The sequence below is a fragment of the Podarcis melisellensis genome (assembly GCF_964234715.1).
Source record: "Podarcis melisellensis genome assembly, chromosome: 8".
NCBI classification, from domain to species: Eukaryota; Metazoa; Chordata; class Lepidosauria; order Squamata; family Lacertidae; genus Podarcis; species Podarcis melisellensis.
This window is the reverse complement of record NC_138540.1, coordinates 71050148-71067470: the sequence shown is the minus strand read 5'-3', so window position 1 is coordinate 71067470 and position 17323 is coordinate 71050148. Positions and strand designations below refer to the sequence as shown.

General features: G+C 39.9%; 2 protein-coding genes across 6 annotated transcripts in view; one reads left to right on the top strand and one right to left on the bottom strand.

Annotated features, from left to right (window-relative positions):
• The window catches only part of EYA3 (EYA transcriptional coactivator and phosphatase 3), a 54498-nt gene that overhangs the window by 7234 nt on the left and 29941 nt on the right, over nt 1-17323 (top strand). For all 4 annotated transcript variants that reach the window (XM_081920674.1, XM_081920673.1, XM_081920676.1 and 1 more), the window contains one exon: nt 14600-14694. In XM_081920674.1, coding sequence (XP_081776800.1) covers nt 14662-14694 — 33 coding nt within the window. In that variant the 5' untranslated portion in view covers nt 14600-14661. The remainder of the gene's footprint in view (nt 1-14599; nt 14695-17323) is intronic.
• Nucleotides 12576-17323, bottom strand: part of THEMIS2 (thymocyte selection associated family member 2) — a 96834-nt gene continuing 92086 nt past the window's right edge. Inside the window, exon 7 of one of the 2 annotated variants that reach the window (XR_014170813.1) lies at nt 12576-12592. The gene's annotated coding sequence lies outside the window, so the exon portion shown is untranslated. The remainder of the gene's footprint in view (nt 12593-17323) is intronic. The other variant, XR_014170814.1, reaches the window with a different exon arrangement.

Here is a 17323-nt window from a genome sequence, read left to right as displayed (position 1 = left end):
TACATTTTAAAAGGGCATTAGATGTCATTCAGCCAAAGGCCTGGTTAAAGAGGAATGTTTTCACCTGGTGCCTAAAAGTGTATAATGAAGGCACCAGTCAAACCTCTCTGGGAACAGTATTCTGCAAGTGCAGAACATCGCTTCCGCTGCAGAAAAGGCCCATTCTTGGGTTGCCACCCTTTGAACCTCTCATGGAGGAGGCACATGAAGAAGGGCCTCAGAAGATGATCTCGGGGTCTGGATAGGTTCATATGGAGAGAGGCGGTCCTTGAGGTATCGCAGTCCTGAGCCGTTTAAAGCAGTTAAAAAACATAACACCTCAGTAAAAGTTGATTGCGTTAGAAGTTATTCCAAAGGCATGTCTGAAAGCAAAGTTTTTAAAATATGCCTGAAAGAAAGCAGGGATGACTCCTGCTGAGCTTCTGCTGGCAAGGAGTTCCACAAGGTAGGGTCTGCCTCACTAAAGGGTTAGTTCCTGAGAAAGATTGCCCAAACCTCAGGGGCAAACCTCAGGGCCAAAGTGCCCAATCAGAAGTTGTCAGTGATCTAGGTTGTAGCAGCATGAGGAATCAAGCAGTCTTTCAGATGCTACATTTATTTCTCACCTTTCCCTAAGGCAGTGTTTCCCAACCGGTGTTCCGTGGCACACTAGTGTGCCGCGAGACGTTGCCTGGTGTGCCGCGGGAAAAATTAAAAAATTCGAAAGATATCCGGAGAGGCGGCCTTCAGGCGAGTTTTAATTTTAATTTTCCTTCTCCCACTTAATGCCCCACGCTCGCCCGAGCAGCTTGCAGTCCTCGGTAACCACGGCGACCCGAGGGAGGGGAGGGAACAGGGAAGTTGAGGGCAGCGGCGAGCTGCGATGACGTCAGTGGGCCGCGCCGCCTCGCCCTGGCACGGTGTGAGAGCCCCGGCTAGTGGCGCGAGCTTCGGAATAAGTGGGATCCGCGTGCGCGAGACCGAGATCGCGGGTAAGGAGCTCAGCCCTGGGCAGGAGGAAGCGGGGCCGCGCGTACGGGCCACATCCCCACAGAGAGCGAGCCTCCCCCGGCCCACCACTCCGGGCAGGTCCACTCGCATGAGGGGGCGGCGATGGCGACGGCCGGCAGCTTGCCTGCAATGCCATCCCTCGAGCAGGCGAGGAGCCCGGAGGCTACCAGATGCGAGTCCTCTTTCCCACCCTGCTCGGGAGTCCAGAGCACTTGGTCGCATTCAGGATCTAGAGTGGGGAAGCGGGGCTTGTGTCTGGGCTGGACACATTGGGCTGCCTGTGCCGCTCGACCTGCGGGGAGAAATCAGGGTGGGAGTCACGACCGTGAGGCAGGGCTGCCAAGTGTGGCAGAAGAGGACACGGCCATCGCACCTGTCCTTAGGTAGGAGCTTCTTCCGTGTCGACCTGCTGCCCTAAAGTCTTGGCTTTTTTCTTGGCTTTTTGGCGGTTGGCACAGAAGGAAGGCAAGGGGGAGGGGAAAAATTGAAACTTACACTTTCGTGCGTCCCTCCCGGCGTGACGCTGCGCGCTGACGTCACGGGGCTGTAATGGTGGTGTGCCTCGAGATTTTTTTCATGAAACAAGTGTGCCTTTGCCCAAAAAAGGTTGGGAAACACTGCCCTAAGGAGCTCAAAGTGGTGTATGTGGTTCCCCAATTCCAATTTCATTCTCAAAGAAACACTGTTTGCATTATGTTCAGCCGAGAGACAGTAACTGGCCCACAGCAAGATACAGAGCTTCATGACTAAATGGGGATTTCAACCCTGTTCTCCCAAGTCCTCCAACACTCTTAACCACTACAGTATCTCAAATCCAGGGCTACCTTGGGAACATGGAACTAGTTGTGTGGTTTTTTTTGCTCTTTCCCAGTGATAGGAAATCTAAGATATGTTGAATAATAGCTAGATTAGTGATAGTAATTTTAACAATTTATTGCTTTTTTTTAAAATGTTGTGGTTCCTTCATTCTGGCTTCACAATATTTTTAAAAACTGCAACATAGACAGTCAGCTCTGTAATGCAAGCTCATCTTAAATAAATTATAGCACTTTGAAGTTGTGCTTATGGCCCGAGTGCCATAATTATTTTAATTTTTAAAAAAAGATTTCATATTGAGTATTGTTACAAAATAAAATAAAGTACACTGTGCTTTAAAGGGTATTAGATTTGTTCCAAACATGAAGGTTTTTTCGGAAAAGCAACAAGCGGTGCTGTTGAAAATTTGTTTGTGACGCCTCCAGGAAAATTAGGTCATATGATGTAATTATTAAGACCAGGAAAAAATAAATCTCAAGCTTCATTGTTAAGCATGCTAACAGGATTTATTTCTGAGTAAACATGGTTAAGATCAGGCTACAAGTTGTTTAACAGATATTACTCTTTGTTACTTTAGTAATTGATTGTATTTATTATCTAAGGTGGTTGCATAAGAGTGAGAAAGCAACTTCAGAAATCCCTGCTTTTCCCCAGAGGTGTGTCCACACCAGCCAATTTTTCAGTGATCTGTTCTCATTTAATCCGTTTTTTTCTGCAGACTGAACCAAATGCTGTATTCTGTCTGTGTTTGAATTAATGAAAAGCCATTGTTTCAAGACACTGAATGGAAGCAAATAACCTCTCTCTATATGTGTTTTGTTTTTGAATTTATAAAACATGAAAATGAATACCACATAATATTGGAGTCAGCCTGCGTGTTTGTCTTTTGCAGTAGAAATGCCACTGTGGAGAAGCATTTCAGAGTTTTGTCTCATTTTGTAGTTCCATTCCCACCTCATCAACCTTTGTTGGAGTACTGTTTAGGTTTTCTTTTTTAAAACAGTCTTGACTTTCCCCCTGCCTTCCTCTTCAGCAGTCTTCACAAAGTGATATACCGTATATTCTCTTCTCATTGTTTTGTTTTTTTCTGCGTTTTGTATGTGGATGTTACCTGGAACATCTTTTTTTTTCCATTGTCTCTCCTTTAACATTTTTTTGCACACTCCCATTACTGTACTGTTGCACTTCTGGGAGTGTTCAAGTATTGGCACCGTTAAAATAAACCCAAATACCATACTCCCCCCCCCCCCCAAGCTAGAAAAACCTGCAGCTCTATTCATTTGGCTTAAAAGGTACAATGGGCAAATCTCACAGAGATGTGAAGGAACACGGAGTATGGCCTCTTCTTGGGTTGCCTCAGAGTTGTAGAATGAGTACTAATTAATTTTTTCTATGATTTTGATTAGCTTTCTTTTATACATGTATTTTTAATTTGTTAACTATTGCATGAACGTATTTATTGAAAGACAAGCTAGGAGTATTAGAAGGAAATCAATACAAAATAGGAAAACAGAACATTATAATAGTGAAGGTCTCCTGGGGTAGCTGTGCTTCAAAACGTAGGCAATTGAGAGATACATGAATTTTCATTGGATGTATTTTAAATAGTTTTATATTCTCACCATCTCCCAATTTATACAGTGCTTCTCAGACTGTTTTTTGAAGTGCTTTTCATTATTATTTAAATGACTCTTCTCCCACTTTTCTACGCCAAAGTGTACTTGAGGCCGCTCCCAATAAAAAGACACCTGCAAATCAATTTTTAAAACCCAGTTAAAACGCAATAAATTGATGCAGGTCTATAAAAATCAATGCAAATCAATAAAATGCAAAATGTTAAAATACAAATCATGAATAAACAGTTAAAATCCGGCTGTTTAAACATCAAAGAAGGCTAGTAAAGAGAATGCTTACTTGAATTTTGTTATTTCTCATCTATCCAGCCAAAGGGTTCAGGGATGATAATGATGCTATTAAAAAAAAAGTCACTTACCTAAATGCCAGTGGCATTCATATAGCACCCCACTCCTAATCAATCACATTTTTCATTGCAGCATCCAGCTGCCTCTCCATCATGGTGTTTCCCAGATTGGCATTGTTCAGTAATACATGTCAGAAAGACGAGGGATGAGTGATTGGGGTGGGGTTTCAGTGGAAGCAGGATAAGCCATATACTAAATATACTACAGCTGTGGTGGCTGGGACCTTAAATGGCTCTTTGGGGAGGAGAAAACGGAAGTTGATGCAGAATTCCTGAGTGACTAATTCATGGACATGATGGAGTGGCTATCCAGGACAGCTGACCCAGAAGTGAGTCTGCAAAGACCACCTGGCATGTGAAGGTTGTGCTAAGACAAGCTGCTTTTCTGCAGTTGAGGAGAAGAGAGTCCCTGCCCGGGGAAGGGAAAGGAAGATTCCCTGAACATGCTCTGTAAATTTGGCTGGACTCTGACAGTAAGAGGAGGGCACTAGGAATCAAAGATATGTTTTAGTACTGACGTATCCTTACTTTTTGGAATGAGAGTAAATTTACCTGCTGCAGCAATCCAGTATCCCAAGGAGTGGAGACAGGCACAAGCCCCTATCACATTGTCCTAAACCAAAATAGATATACTGCTGTTCTGTTTTAGCTTTATTTGAGAATGGTACTATACTATTAGCCCCAATGTGTCAGTTTTCTACACATTTGAGAAAGAGGCTAGTTTTCTGAATGCAAGGTTTTTCAAAGGTTGGCTCCAGTTCATTCCATCGGTGCAAGAGACCACCTTGGTTGCAAATCCTGGGGAACATGCTTCCTGGCTTGCATGCCTTTTCCACCTGGCCTAGGAAGGCAGGGTGGGGATTCTGTTGCTGTTACTGTTGCCTTAATTGTTTAAACTGCTTTTTAACTTGTGTGTTTTTAAATTGGGGGGTTTTGTTGTTTTTTAAAATTAAGGGACCTAAGATGTGCCTGGGAAGAGAGGAGCTGGGGAGAGCAGGGATGACCCCAGTTGATGTGGTTCTGTGCAAGGGGAGGTATTGTGCAGGTGGGGCGCACGGCATGCAGACAGTTAGCAACTGTGTTGTGTGCCAGCCTTCTTCCAACCTGAGGAGTTCTGGTTGTCCTTTCAGCCAGCCCTCAGGTGTGCTTGGATGGTTGTTTCCGGAGGGTGATGCTTGAGGAGTGCTCTTTAGCCTTGTGGAGCCTTCAATGTGGGGTTCGATTTTATCCCCTGTGCTGTTTAACATCTACATGAAACTACTGAATGGGGTTATCCAGAGTTTTGGAGTATGTTGTCAGCAATTTGCTGATGACACACAGTTCTACTTCTCCTTTACATCGGCAGGCGTGGCTGTGGATGTGCTGGACCATTGTTTTGCCCTGGTAATGGACTGGATGAGAGCCAACTAACTGAATCTCAATCCAGACACTGTTAGTGGGTGCTTCCCTAGCATGGTTGGATGGGAGGTGGCCTGCTCTTGATGGTGTTGCACTCCCTCTGAAGGAGCGGATATGTAGTCTGGGGGTACTTCTTTGCTGTCACTTGAGTGCCTTACATCATTTTAGTTGGTGGTTCAGCCACACAGGGATAGCCTAACTTCTGTCATCTATGCTCTGGTATACATAGGGAATAACTGTCTGAAGATGATTCAAAAACTTCAGCTGTTGCCGAATTTGGTGGCCAGGTTGCTAACCTGGCAAGGTGATTTAAGCATATTACACTGATCCTGGCCCAACTGCAGTGGCTGCTAATTAGTTTTGTGTTCTCATTTTTTATTTTTTGTTGTGAACCGCCCTGTGATCTTCAGATGAAGGGCACTACACAAAATTTATTAATAATAAACAAATGCAAACATAAATAAACACATAAATTCGCCAAAGTATTCAGGGTTATATGTAAAAGAGGTTTTTGTGAAAACCAATTTTATGTAAATCACTTCTGATGATTAAGTGGTATAGAAATCCTGTTCAATAAATAGTAAAGGGGTGATTAGAATGGTGGTGGTTTTCTTTTCTTTGTTTTCCTTGCAAACCATTTTTTTGCTGCTGCAGATGGAATAGAACAGTGAATTTCTTACTGGTGATTGTTTTGGTCAGCCCTCACTCCCCCTCCCCCCTTTTTATGTTATGCTTTTGTCATTTCCAGTCTTACAAGTAGACTCTTTTCTTTAAAAGGCATCAGTTTTGTTTCTTAGTCAGTGAGGGGGTGTTTTTTAACATCTTAAACTTTACTATAGTACACCATAGAAGCTGGATTGTTTTTGAAATCTCTTTCTTATACCAGCCAGTTGCTTGAGCAGACTGCAGCCATGAATGCATACCCTCTGACATTTCACAAACAAAATGGGGGGTGCCCTTATCTATTCATAATGCCTCAATTCTGACACAAAGGATTATTCCCAAGTACATACTCTGCTTAAATATTACTCATTGTGGATGGCTCCTTCTTGATTGCTGTATTAATTTACCTTGCAATAACTGCATGCTAAGAGCATTAAAAAAATAAGTTTCCCCAAAACCTACTGACACCTCCCTCTTATGCATTGGTGGCACCACTTTGGCAATACAGTGGTACCTCGGGTTAAGAACTTAATTCGTTCTGGAGGTCCATTCTTAACCTGAATCTGTTATTAACCTGAGGTACCACTTTAGCCAATGGGGCCTCCCGCTGCTACCACGCCACCGCCGTGCAATTTCTGTTCTCATCCTGAGGTAAAGTTTTTAACTCGAGGTACTATTTGTGGGTTAGTGGAGTCTGTAACCTGAAGCATCTGTAACCCGAGGTACCACTGTATAAGGATTCATGCTTGGAGAATTTGCTGTTAGTATACTTAGGAACACAGGAAATTTCCTTATATTGAGTCTTTCCATTGGTCTATGTAGATTAGTATTGCCTACTGCATGGACTGGCAGTGGCTTTCCAACATTTTAAATAGGGAAAGATGTCTCTCAGCCCTACATGCAATGCCAAGGATTTAATATGGCATGCAAGGCAGATGGTCTAGATAGAACTGAGTTGTGGCTCTTCCCCTCTACTTTCCACTGGTTAACCTCTGCCTCTCTAGATGCTGTTGTGTTCCAACTTCTGTCAGCCCCAGGCAGCATAGCCAATGGTCAGGGATGATGGGAGTTGAAGTGCAGCAATATCTGAATAGCCATAGACTCCAGCTTTACAGGATATGAAAGGCTGTCTGGAAAAAGAAGTCTAAACACTCAGCAATTTGCCCATACATCTGTGCACCTGAAATTGTACTAAATTGTGTACAATGGTACTACTAAATTGTGGTCACACTAAACAAGCAAGAAGCATCTTTATTGGTTAGAAACTAGGGGAAGGGAAACCACAACTCCCATTATAAGAAGACTGGGGAAGACGTATATGGCACAGAACGTTAATTTTTAAAACAATGTATACTGTAATAGGAAATTTTGGAAGGGATTTCTAAGGCAAAAACCCAATGCTCTTTGAATTGTAGTATATATATATATTAGGTATTGGAACCAAAAAACACTATCAGAGTCTTGGAAGTAAACGAAACAAACAGCGTGGAAACAGAACCAGTGTGATTTATATTCAAAAACATAGATAAATGTTATATATTTTATTATCTAGTTTGTTAATGTTTTTGTCTCTTTCAATTCTTTAAAAGGAACATTATCCCGTCTTAGATTACAGTGCTAAGCACACTCGTATGACAGTCAGTTCTATTACAGATGGAGGGATCTGCTCGATGTCATTTCTAAAAAAAATGGTTGAAGCCTAAAGGAAGAAGGGACAGATACCCAAAGTAGTCACTGTCCTTGATATATTGAGAAGACGTGTGTCTTTGATTATTTTCAAAAGCAAAAGACAAACCTCATTCCTTTTTTAAAAAAAGAACTTTGTACCATAAAGGCTTTTAATAAAATTGATAGACTGTTCATTCTTCAAAATAATTTAAAATACCCACTTCTGTTTACCTTAATAAACGGACCATGGATTATGACAAATAGTTATATCATCTTCACTTAACTGATTTTAGCACAGATTGACAGAGAATGTGAGGTTGGTCTCATCTTTTAATGTTTATTAATGGCAATAATAAGAAGCGTAAGTGTTGAGTCATGGTATCTTTCTATAGAAGCACAAAAAATTGCATCTTTTGTTTGATAACCACCTTTTGATTCAATGAGTCTCAAGACAGTTAAATGAAATGAAGCGAAATGCAGTCGATAATGCGTTTGTAATTTGTCGCGTTCATTCTGTACAGCTTCTGGGGAAGCTCGTTCAACCAGAGGTTGGTTAATGAAGCTTGCTTTTTTGCTCTGCACAGTTTCACATGCATCCGCTTGTAGATACTGGGAGGGTTTAGCATTTAAGTAATTTGAAGATCTAAGAAAACAATTGGCATGGGCATTAAACGTTGCTAAGCAATAGGAAACGACACTTTGTAGCAAGGGAAATTTATACAACATTGTTATTGGGTTTGGAAAACGGTGGCACATGCTTCATTAAAGCTGCCATTTAAGGAGAGAAAGTTGTTGAAAAGTGGCAAATCTGGAGAACGAGGCCTTTGGATTCTTTGATTTTTCTGGGTTTCTGTGGGATGAAACCGACCATCCAGGAAGCTGTGGTATCAAAATTACTATTTGGATCAAAGGGAGATTATTGTTCTTATTCGTGGTTCTCGGTTTAAAACTCTTTTCTCTTGACAGATAAATCTTGTGGGGTGGGGGCTGTACAAGAAAACAAAAAATAACCCAAATACTGCATCGGGGAACTGGGATTTTTGTCTGTTGCATGGAATATGCAAATGAACTAAATGTGTGCAGTTTGTATGCTTTTATCTGTTTATAGTCCTGGTGATGTTTAAGAAGCTATGCAATGGACTGAACTCCACCCCCTGGCCACCGGAAATCCTGTTATCAACCCCCCCCCATACTTTGTATTGCCTATATCAGCTTCCCCAACCCAGTGAGCTTCAGATATTGGGGACTACAACCTCTGTCTGTTCCAGCCAGCACAACCAGTTGGTAGAGATGGTGGGAATTGTGGTCCAAAACATTGGAGAGAGCCAGGTTGGAGACTGCTGGCCTGGACACTTTCAGGCCCATTATTTCAGCTATAAAGTTTCATTTGATGCACTCTAATCTACGAAAGCTTATGACATAATAAATGTGTTAGATGCTGCAATACTTTTTGCTGTTTTTGCTGTGTCAGATAAGGTGGCTAACCCCTCTGGAAGTTGCAGCCATAAATTCTAGAAATGTGGCACTTTCTGCAAATGCAAAGCTGAGATTCCTGGGCTATGATGAATTCTGTAGCCGGAACCAAATCCCTCTACAATACTAGAATACACACACCTGTGGAGAACTGCTCTTAATAATTTCATCATAGTTTGTTTGGATTTATAAAGTATAAAAACTCTTCCACCAGAAGTGTTTACTTGCACATAAATGCCCAGTGACAATGCTGTTGTTTCTTTATTCTCCTTGGGATTATTTTTAGTGTTTTGATCTGCCTTGAAGCATTTACTGTTTTCGTTTTGCCCTTACAACATCTCCTTACTAATTTCTTTAATTTTATAAGGTAGCCCCCCCTTTTTTTGCATTGTTCCAGCAGTGCATTATGTTAGCCTTTTTCAAAAATTACAAATAAAACATACGTTCACATTTAGCCTTTTTATGGGCTGGAGTGCAGTTAAAACATGCAGTGAGGATTTGAGTGCAAATGATGCTGATATTAATATTTCTCAGATTACAGGTGTTTACCTTGTAGTTTGTATGAAATGATTTGTGTTTTACGGATGCAACTGTAGAGTTGGGTAGAGTAAAAATATTGAAAGCAATATTTCTAATCACTTACCGTAGTTTTGCATCATCAAGATTTGTTTTCTGCGCACCAACATGATTCTGTTTTTGTTTCATCTAAGGATGAAGTGGGTATTAAATTAAAATCTGGTAATGTCTAAACATGGGTTTTGGGGCTTGGGCATACTTATTCATTGCTGTTAGATTTGAACACAATGTACCTTTAAGAAGAAAAGACTTACTATCTGTTTTATTTGATAAAGATTTGGAATAATGGATTTTGAATAAGATACACACCATGATTAGTCCAAATTTCAAATAAAATGTGTTACCAAGCTATCATACTGCTAAATTAAAATATTTAATATTAACATTAAATATTAATTAAAAGGGATTCCCTTATTCCAAAGTAAGGTATCAAATTTGTATCAAGCTTGTTAGTACCTTTAGTGTAAAATGTTTCCTATAACTGGGGGAAGGGGGACACCCACATTTATTCTCAGTATTCCTTACTGGTTTCTTTGAAAAGGGTTGTGGCATATATGGTGAAATAGACTGACTAAGGTATCTCCTGAGCGGGGAAATCAAAAAGTTCATAAATCTATATGGATCAATATTTATCATGTACTGGAAAGAGGAGTTTATTAAGCCGTGGTTTATTATCCTGAGAAGGATTTTCTAAATTTGGCCACTGAGATTGTAAGTCTGTATGTGGACTGTGCCACTTCAGATTGCAAGAGTTCAAATAATTTAAAAAATGCTTTCCATGTAGAAAACCAGGATGGCAGGGAGAAGGTCCTAGCCTAGCCTTCTCCTTAGCATATATGATTTTTAAAAAGGAGCATTTAGTCATGTGAGCCCCCTTTTAAAAATGGGGAGGAAATTATTGCAGTTTGCAGCCCAGCCATAACTTTATACTGCTTGGAGGAAATGTGACGTGAAATCACACTGCAGTAATTTTTGCATTGAATTATGTACTGTGGATTTCAGTATTTCTTAGAATAAATGTGCTCTTTGCTTTTCTGGACTGTGTTTTTAGTTTTCTATGCTTAAAGGGTCTCTCTTGGGGAATTCATGAGGAAGAAAGGCATTGAACTGCAAAGCAGATTTTTCTTGCCTAGAATTGATTTTTTTGTTTGGAGCTATTAGGCCATTTGTGTTGCAGTTCTGAATTAAAATCTTCAGAAATATTTACTTTTTGGTGGTAATGCATAACATTTAGAAAGCTAAAGCTTATTTAACTTGTTCCTCATTAATAGTGCTGGAGAAGGTTAAAATGTGATGCTGGAACCTAAGAAAATATAGCCAACACTGTTGGAGGCTGGCACTGACAGATTTTCTCCTGGCTCCTAAAATTTTCTCGCCTAGGAGCTTTATTTTTGGGTAAATTAACCGTTGTAACATGAGAAACAAAAGAACATAAATGCAAAAAGGATTGCATTTCTGTTATAATACAGAAAACAACACATGAATAAATAACATTTTGGAATTTACGGTTTCAATATATGACATACCTAATTCTCTAAGTAAATTTGTGTGTGTGGTCAAGATCTTTTCTTCATAGATTGAATTAGTTTCTTCATCACATAAGTAAAGGTGCAATCAGATACACAATTCCCCAGCGGTAAGTAGACAGATACAGGATTGCACAGCTAAGTCTGCTTTAGGAAGTTTAGAAAGATTAAAGGCCAAAGTTGCAAAAATGTTTTCCATATAATATATATGCAAGCGTTTTGTAAAATAAATGCATGAAATTCTCCACGGAAGAGTTAACCTTTGAAAGCCAATTGTTGATAAACTATCTTACAAATGCTAATGCACACTGGACATTGTTGTTGATAAACAATCTTACAAATCCTAGTGCAGGCGCATATTGGCGATAAACCATCTTACAAATCTTCGTGCAGCCGCAGAAAGACAGAGTGAGAGCAGAGAGCAAAAAGGTAGTAACATTAACATTTAGCAGAATCATTTGCTGTTAAATTTTAACCTTTCCATGGAGAGCTTCAGTGCCAAATGCAGTTTTTAGTTGCTGTTGGGTTTTATGTTATCTTCTGGCCGTTTATTTTAAGAAATTGTTGTTAGCCATCTGCCAGAGCCCTTCTCTCTGTGCCTTCCCATCAAGCATATAGCCATTTGACTGAGGACCTTTTCTGTGGTGGCACCGTTAGCCTCTGCTAGTAATGGAAATTGGTTGAATTTTTTCTCTCCTTCTGAGTTAAATAATGTGATTGTGGTTGGTATTGGTTTTATTCGTTTGTACTGGCTTTGGAATTTACTTTTGACTGTATCCTTATGTGATCTTTTAATCTTGTTGTCATGAATGACATCTAGAGAATTGGTGTGAGGCACAGCACCATAACAAATATACACACTGGGGCGAAAATTATGGATAAACTGTGGAATACCCCAGGGAGGTTTTCTGCATGATCATCATTTTCCCCCCAGGCAAAATTTTTTTTATTCTTCAAGGAATTTTATGCATTTTAGATCTACTTATGACAAAGTGATCTGCTGGCTTATCTTAATGTTGTTGTGACTCTTTATTGTAATTTTCTTTGTTTTTAAATTATGTAGCATATTTTTCCTTTTTTGATGATGAGCAGTATAGTAATATTTTACATAAATAGATAACTATATAAAACTATCTTGAACTAGTCCAGCAATTGTGATTCATCTTTACCTTGTTTCTGTTGATCATTTGTGGCTAGAGAGAATAATTTTTCCTGTCCATTTTATACTGAAGTATATGCAACCTGTGCATTTTTTAAGACAAGTATTATTTTTTGCTGCCTTTCAGGCCAAAATCCTATCAAGAGAGTCTTTAATAATTATAGAACAATGAAAACGATATAAGTTCAGGTAGGTAGCTGTGTTGGTCTGACACAGTCAAAATAAATTAAAAAATTAAAAAATGGTCCAGTAGCACCTTAGAGACCAACTAAGTTTGTTCTGGATATAAGCTTTCGTGTGTATGCATATCCAGAACAAACTTAGTTGGTCTCTAAGGTGCTACTGGACCATTTTTTAATTTATTTCATATAATATAACAAATTTGAAAACCACAAAACTACAAATGTCATGTGTATTATTATTTTTTCATAAAGCTAACAGCCGTGCCTAATGTTGTGTAAAACACATTTCAGTCTGCGTGCTGTGGTTATAATCTGGAGAGGGGAGCCCTTCTGATTTTGGATATGTATGTGCTGTTTGACGTTGAATGGAGACATGGGCATCAGGTATTGGGCTGCCCCAAAGCCTGGTATGTCCTTTGAAGAAGGATTTACTTAGGGAGCAATCCTATGCACAAGAAGCTGATGTAAAGCCAGCCATTGTAAATTAAGTCGGCGTAAAGTTACACCAGATCCAAACCCTGTTCAGCAACGGGGCTGCTGCTGCTGCTCTACCTAAGAGAAAACAAGCCTTTAAAATAGTGTTTCTCGCCAGGTCATATAAATGAGCTGAATGGGTTTAGGATCCAGCCTATGCCCTCCCTCTCTGGTCCCACTCCTGGAATGCCCCTTTGGGGATTTAGACTGGTCTTGGCTCAGCCAACTGAACCCCAGCTGAGCTGGCATGAGCAACCAGGGTATCTTAGGCTAATCCAGGGTTGGGGACTTCACGATGGCTGACCTGGAGATCTGCTACATCCTAAACTGCTCATCTCAGTGGATCTTGCCATTGGAACACCCTCTTGGACTCTGAAAACTGTCCAGTGTGTAAAGGCCATATTGGGATTATATGATTATGTTCATACAATATTTTTCACATTCCTTCAGAATGAAGTTACTACTTTGATATTTTTTTAATGCCTTTGGGAAGGGTTCAGCCCAAGGTTTGGGTAGGATAGCTATCTCTTTTTTATTATTTTTTTATTAGGTAATCCTTTCAACATAATATCTTTCCAAGGAAGCATTTTGTATAGGCACTATTTAAAAGGAACATTTGGATAAATCGGCACAAGGTGCTCTTCTTTCCATTTATTTTAATGTGTGAAATTTTCAACGAAAAATTAATTCTGAGTACATATTATAGGCTACCCTGGATTATGCATGCATTTTAGAAAGGCAGGTTAAAAATTATCATAAAAATAAATAAATGGGAAACAGAATCAAAGAGCCGCTGCAGAGGCAAAAAGGCTTTATCTTTAAATATTTTGTGGGACAAAAAAGTTTTAAAACATGCCCAAAGATTGCAAGAAAGGAGGCATGATGGATTTCATCAGAATTGTCTAGTCATGCAACCACCACTGAAAAGGCCCTGTTTTGAATGTTTGTTTGTTTACAAAAATTGCAAAATGTACTCTTTTGACTTTGAGCTGTTGGTGGCTTTCTAAGTTGATAGTTGTATTTTCCTGTTATTGTACAATATTGTTATTTGTGTTGTTAATCTTGGAAAATAATTAGAGCAACTAAAAAAAAGTGGCAAATAAAATAAACAAGAAATTTGTCTAACCCCCTCCTTTAAGGCCATCTATACTAGTGGCATTTACCTGTTTGTGCAGCTGTGACTATAACTTTTGTCCTGGTTTTGCGTTGGTGATATGTGCTTGCGCATGTGTGTGTGTGACGGTTATGTAAGTGCTCTACATTAAAGCAGGTTAGATTGTATCGTAGCGTTCACTAACAACATGGCCTGCACTTTTATCATTTTAATGTAACTCTGGTAATCCTGAAGTATTTCTGCAAGTGCCCCACACGTGGCTCTTCTGAAGTACTGGAAATGCTGTCTTTTGTTGTGCAGGCTATGTTGCAAGGGAAATGTTGTGGAAATGTGCCACGTGCCGCGGTGTGCACACATACACAAGTCTCTGTTATCTTGCCCTATCTATTGTACCTTGGGGCTTAATGGTAAATCTTTGCTGTTTCCCCTACGTGAATGTGGTGTCTCTTTGTTTTGGGCAAGCCCACCTGTTTTGTTTTGTTTTTAAAACTGTCACATTAGATATGAGTGTAGTCACTGATAGCCTAGATGATAAGCACTTCCAAAAGTACATAAAGCTATGGCCATCTTTTGTTCCAGACTTTGAAGACAGCCGAGGAAGACACACATTCTGCCCACTGGAGCATTTTGAAAAGACATCCATGGAAGAGGTACAAGATTTAGCGGAACAGCCTGTGAGTATATAGGAGAAACTGCAACAGCTATAGACATGAATAAGTGAGTCTTCTGAAGTGCGGTACATTGATTCTGTGTCCTATTTGGCTTGCAGGAATAGAAAACAAAGAAGTAGAGAATCTTATATCTGAACCCAGTGGTTAATAGGCAGGATATTTGTAACACCATAGAGTTCACTGATAATATTTTAATGAATTTATTTTTGCCAGAAAAGAAATTTTAGAAGCAGTTATTTCAGCATTATTTTTTAATCTCAATTTTCTGTGATGCTGTGGGAAAACGAAGTTTTAAAATTCAACTGTATCTATCTAGAGTGCACAACTTGCTGATGATTGGAAGCTGAAATTTGACTTGGGAACTTCTGACGTACAAATGCATGCAAAAAAAGTTTGCCTCATAAATCTAAAGAAGTATTCATCACAGTTATATGTATACCTTCTGTTCCATAGATACTGCTTTGGGGCAATTCTTCATTCAAAAACAGCTCTTTTTGCATTTCTACACAACTGAAATGCAAGAGGCAGCTACCTAAAGCATTTTGTGAAACTGTGGTCTCAATGCAGTCAACAACAGCAACAAAAATACAAGAACTTCAGATAGCTTCCCAATCTGACCTTCATCCCATCACTTTTTTATACTGTCTCCTGAAGGTCCCTAATTTGGAACACAGATAAGAGAATGGAGGTATAGAAATATTAAAGGATGAGATTTCTGTGGCGAACACTCATATGCTGATGTCAAAATGTGGCAACATTAGCAAGAGCCATAGGAGAAATATTAATTCTTATGAAGGTGTATCATGTCAGATCTCTAAGACAACGAGGTTCCAAACAAGAGAGAGCTTTGTAAATTAAACTTGGGAACATGAAGATTATTATAGGGACTGGGGATTATGTTTTCTTCTTGGCAGATGTTCAGAAACGTGGTGTTTTCAAAGTACTTTTCTTCTGTTTTATGGACATGCATTTGGATTTTTTTTTCAATAATAAGGGTTAGGAAACAAAATGAAATATTTTGATGAATTACTTTTACTATCCTCCCCCCAAATGTATCTTTGGATCTTTCCCAGCTGAAACATATAATTTAATAACAACTGAGAGGGAGGTTTTTGTGCATGAGAGAAACATTCTGAATCCTAGCTAAGGGATGCAGAAGGCTGTAGAGACAAAAGATGTGAGTGCCTGGAGATGCATTACATAGGATGATGTCAAATACGATCATCTGGCTTGCATAAGATCATCTGTTCCCATCCCCCCAGCCCCTGGGTGCTTCCAAAACCTGCCCAGGGAATTTTTTTTGAAGAGCGGAAGGAGAAGTCTTGTTGCGCCCACTGGCATGATAATTGGATATCACCCATTGTCTTAATATTTGGAGAGGGGGTGTCTTATTTTTTTATTTTTATTGGTTTATTTAAAATGGGGCATTGTTATTACTGTTAACCACAATTGCTTAAAATTGACCAGCTGGTCATAGGATGCTGGGAGTCAGCATCTCCTTAGATGTCTTGCTTGGGAACTTTCATTCTGGCTGTTCTGATTGGCCAGCACCACTGTTGGCATCAGGGACCTGGACCAGGTGAATAGTTTACTTGATTTAGCAAGGCATTTCCTACATGGGTTTTCTTCCAAAGAGCTGTGCCCCATATATTCCATTATAACAAACAACTCACAGCAGCTAAGAAAGCATACCTTTTAGCTACCTTTTAGTCACCTGGCCAAGTTGAAGGTTTTACTGCGGAAATGTAAAAACCTAAACAATTTGGGATCAAGGTGCCTAGCAGACCACCTCTCCTCTCCCACCTCCAGTCCCAGACCAAGCTGGTATTTGAAATATTTCAAGGAGACCTTGTGGGTCATGGGTAGGCAAACCAAGGCCCGGGGGCTGGATCCAGCTCAGTCGCCTTCTAAATCCAGCCCGTGGATGGTCCGGGAATCAGCCTGTTTCTACATGAGTAGAATGTGTCCTTTTATTTAAAATGCATCTCTGGGTTGTTTGTGGGGCATAGGAATTCGTTCTTTTTTATTTTTATTTTTCAAAATATAGTCCGGCCCCCCACAAGGTCTGAGGGACAGTGGACCGGCCCCCTGCTGAAAAAGTTTGCTGATTCCTGTTGTAGGTTGTTCTATACCCAACTGATCGTGACAGTGATAGTACCACCTTCTGGAAAGCCCTCTCTTGGGTAGTTTGTGAGGCAGAAAACTTTTAATGCTTCTCTAAAATCTTGCGTGTTTACCCTTTAACTCTCTGTTTTGTACACTGTTCAGTTTTATTTGTGAAATAATGTGGGGTTTTTAAGGAAGTTTTGCTGATGTCAGATTTGTAAAATGGTTATTATCCACACCATTGACAGATTTTTGTCTCAAAACAAAATTATGCTTTTGTTTTGATGCAGTTAATCTTTTTTTTTTTTTTCATGGAGAGGAGCTTAGGAAGCTGCCATATAGCAAGTCAGACCATTGGTCCAACTTGCTCAGTACTGACAACACAGACTGGCAGCAGCTCTCCAGAGTTTCAGGCCAGATTCTTTCCCAACCTTACCTGGGATTGGACTTGGGGCATTTTGTATGCCAGTCATGTGTTTTGCTATGGCACTTCCTCAATATTTTTGTAAAAACAGTGGGATCAATA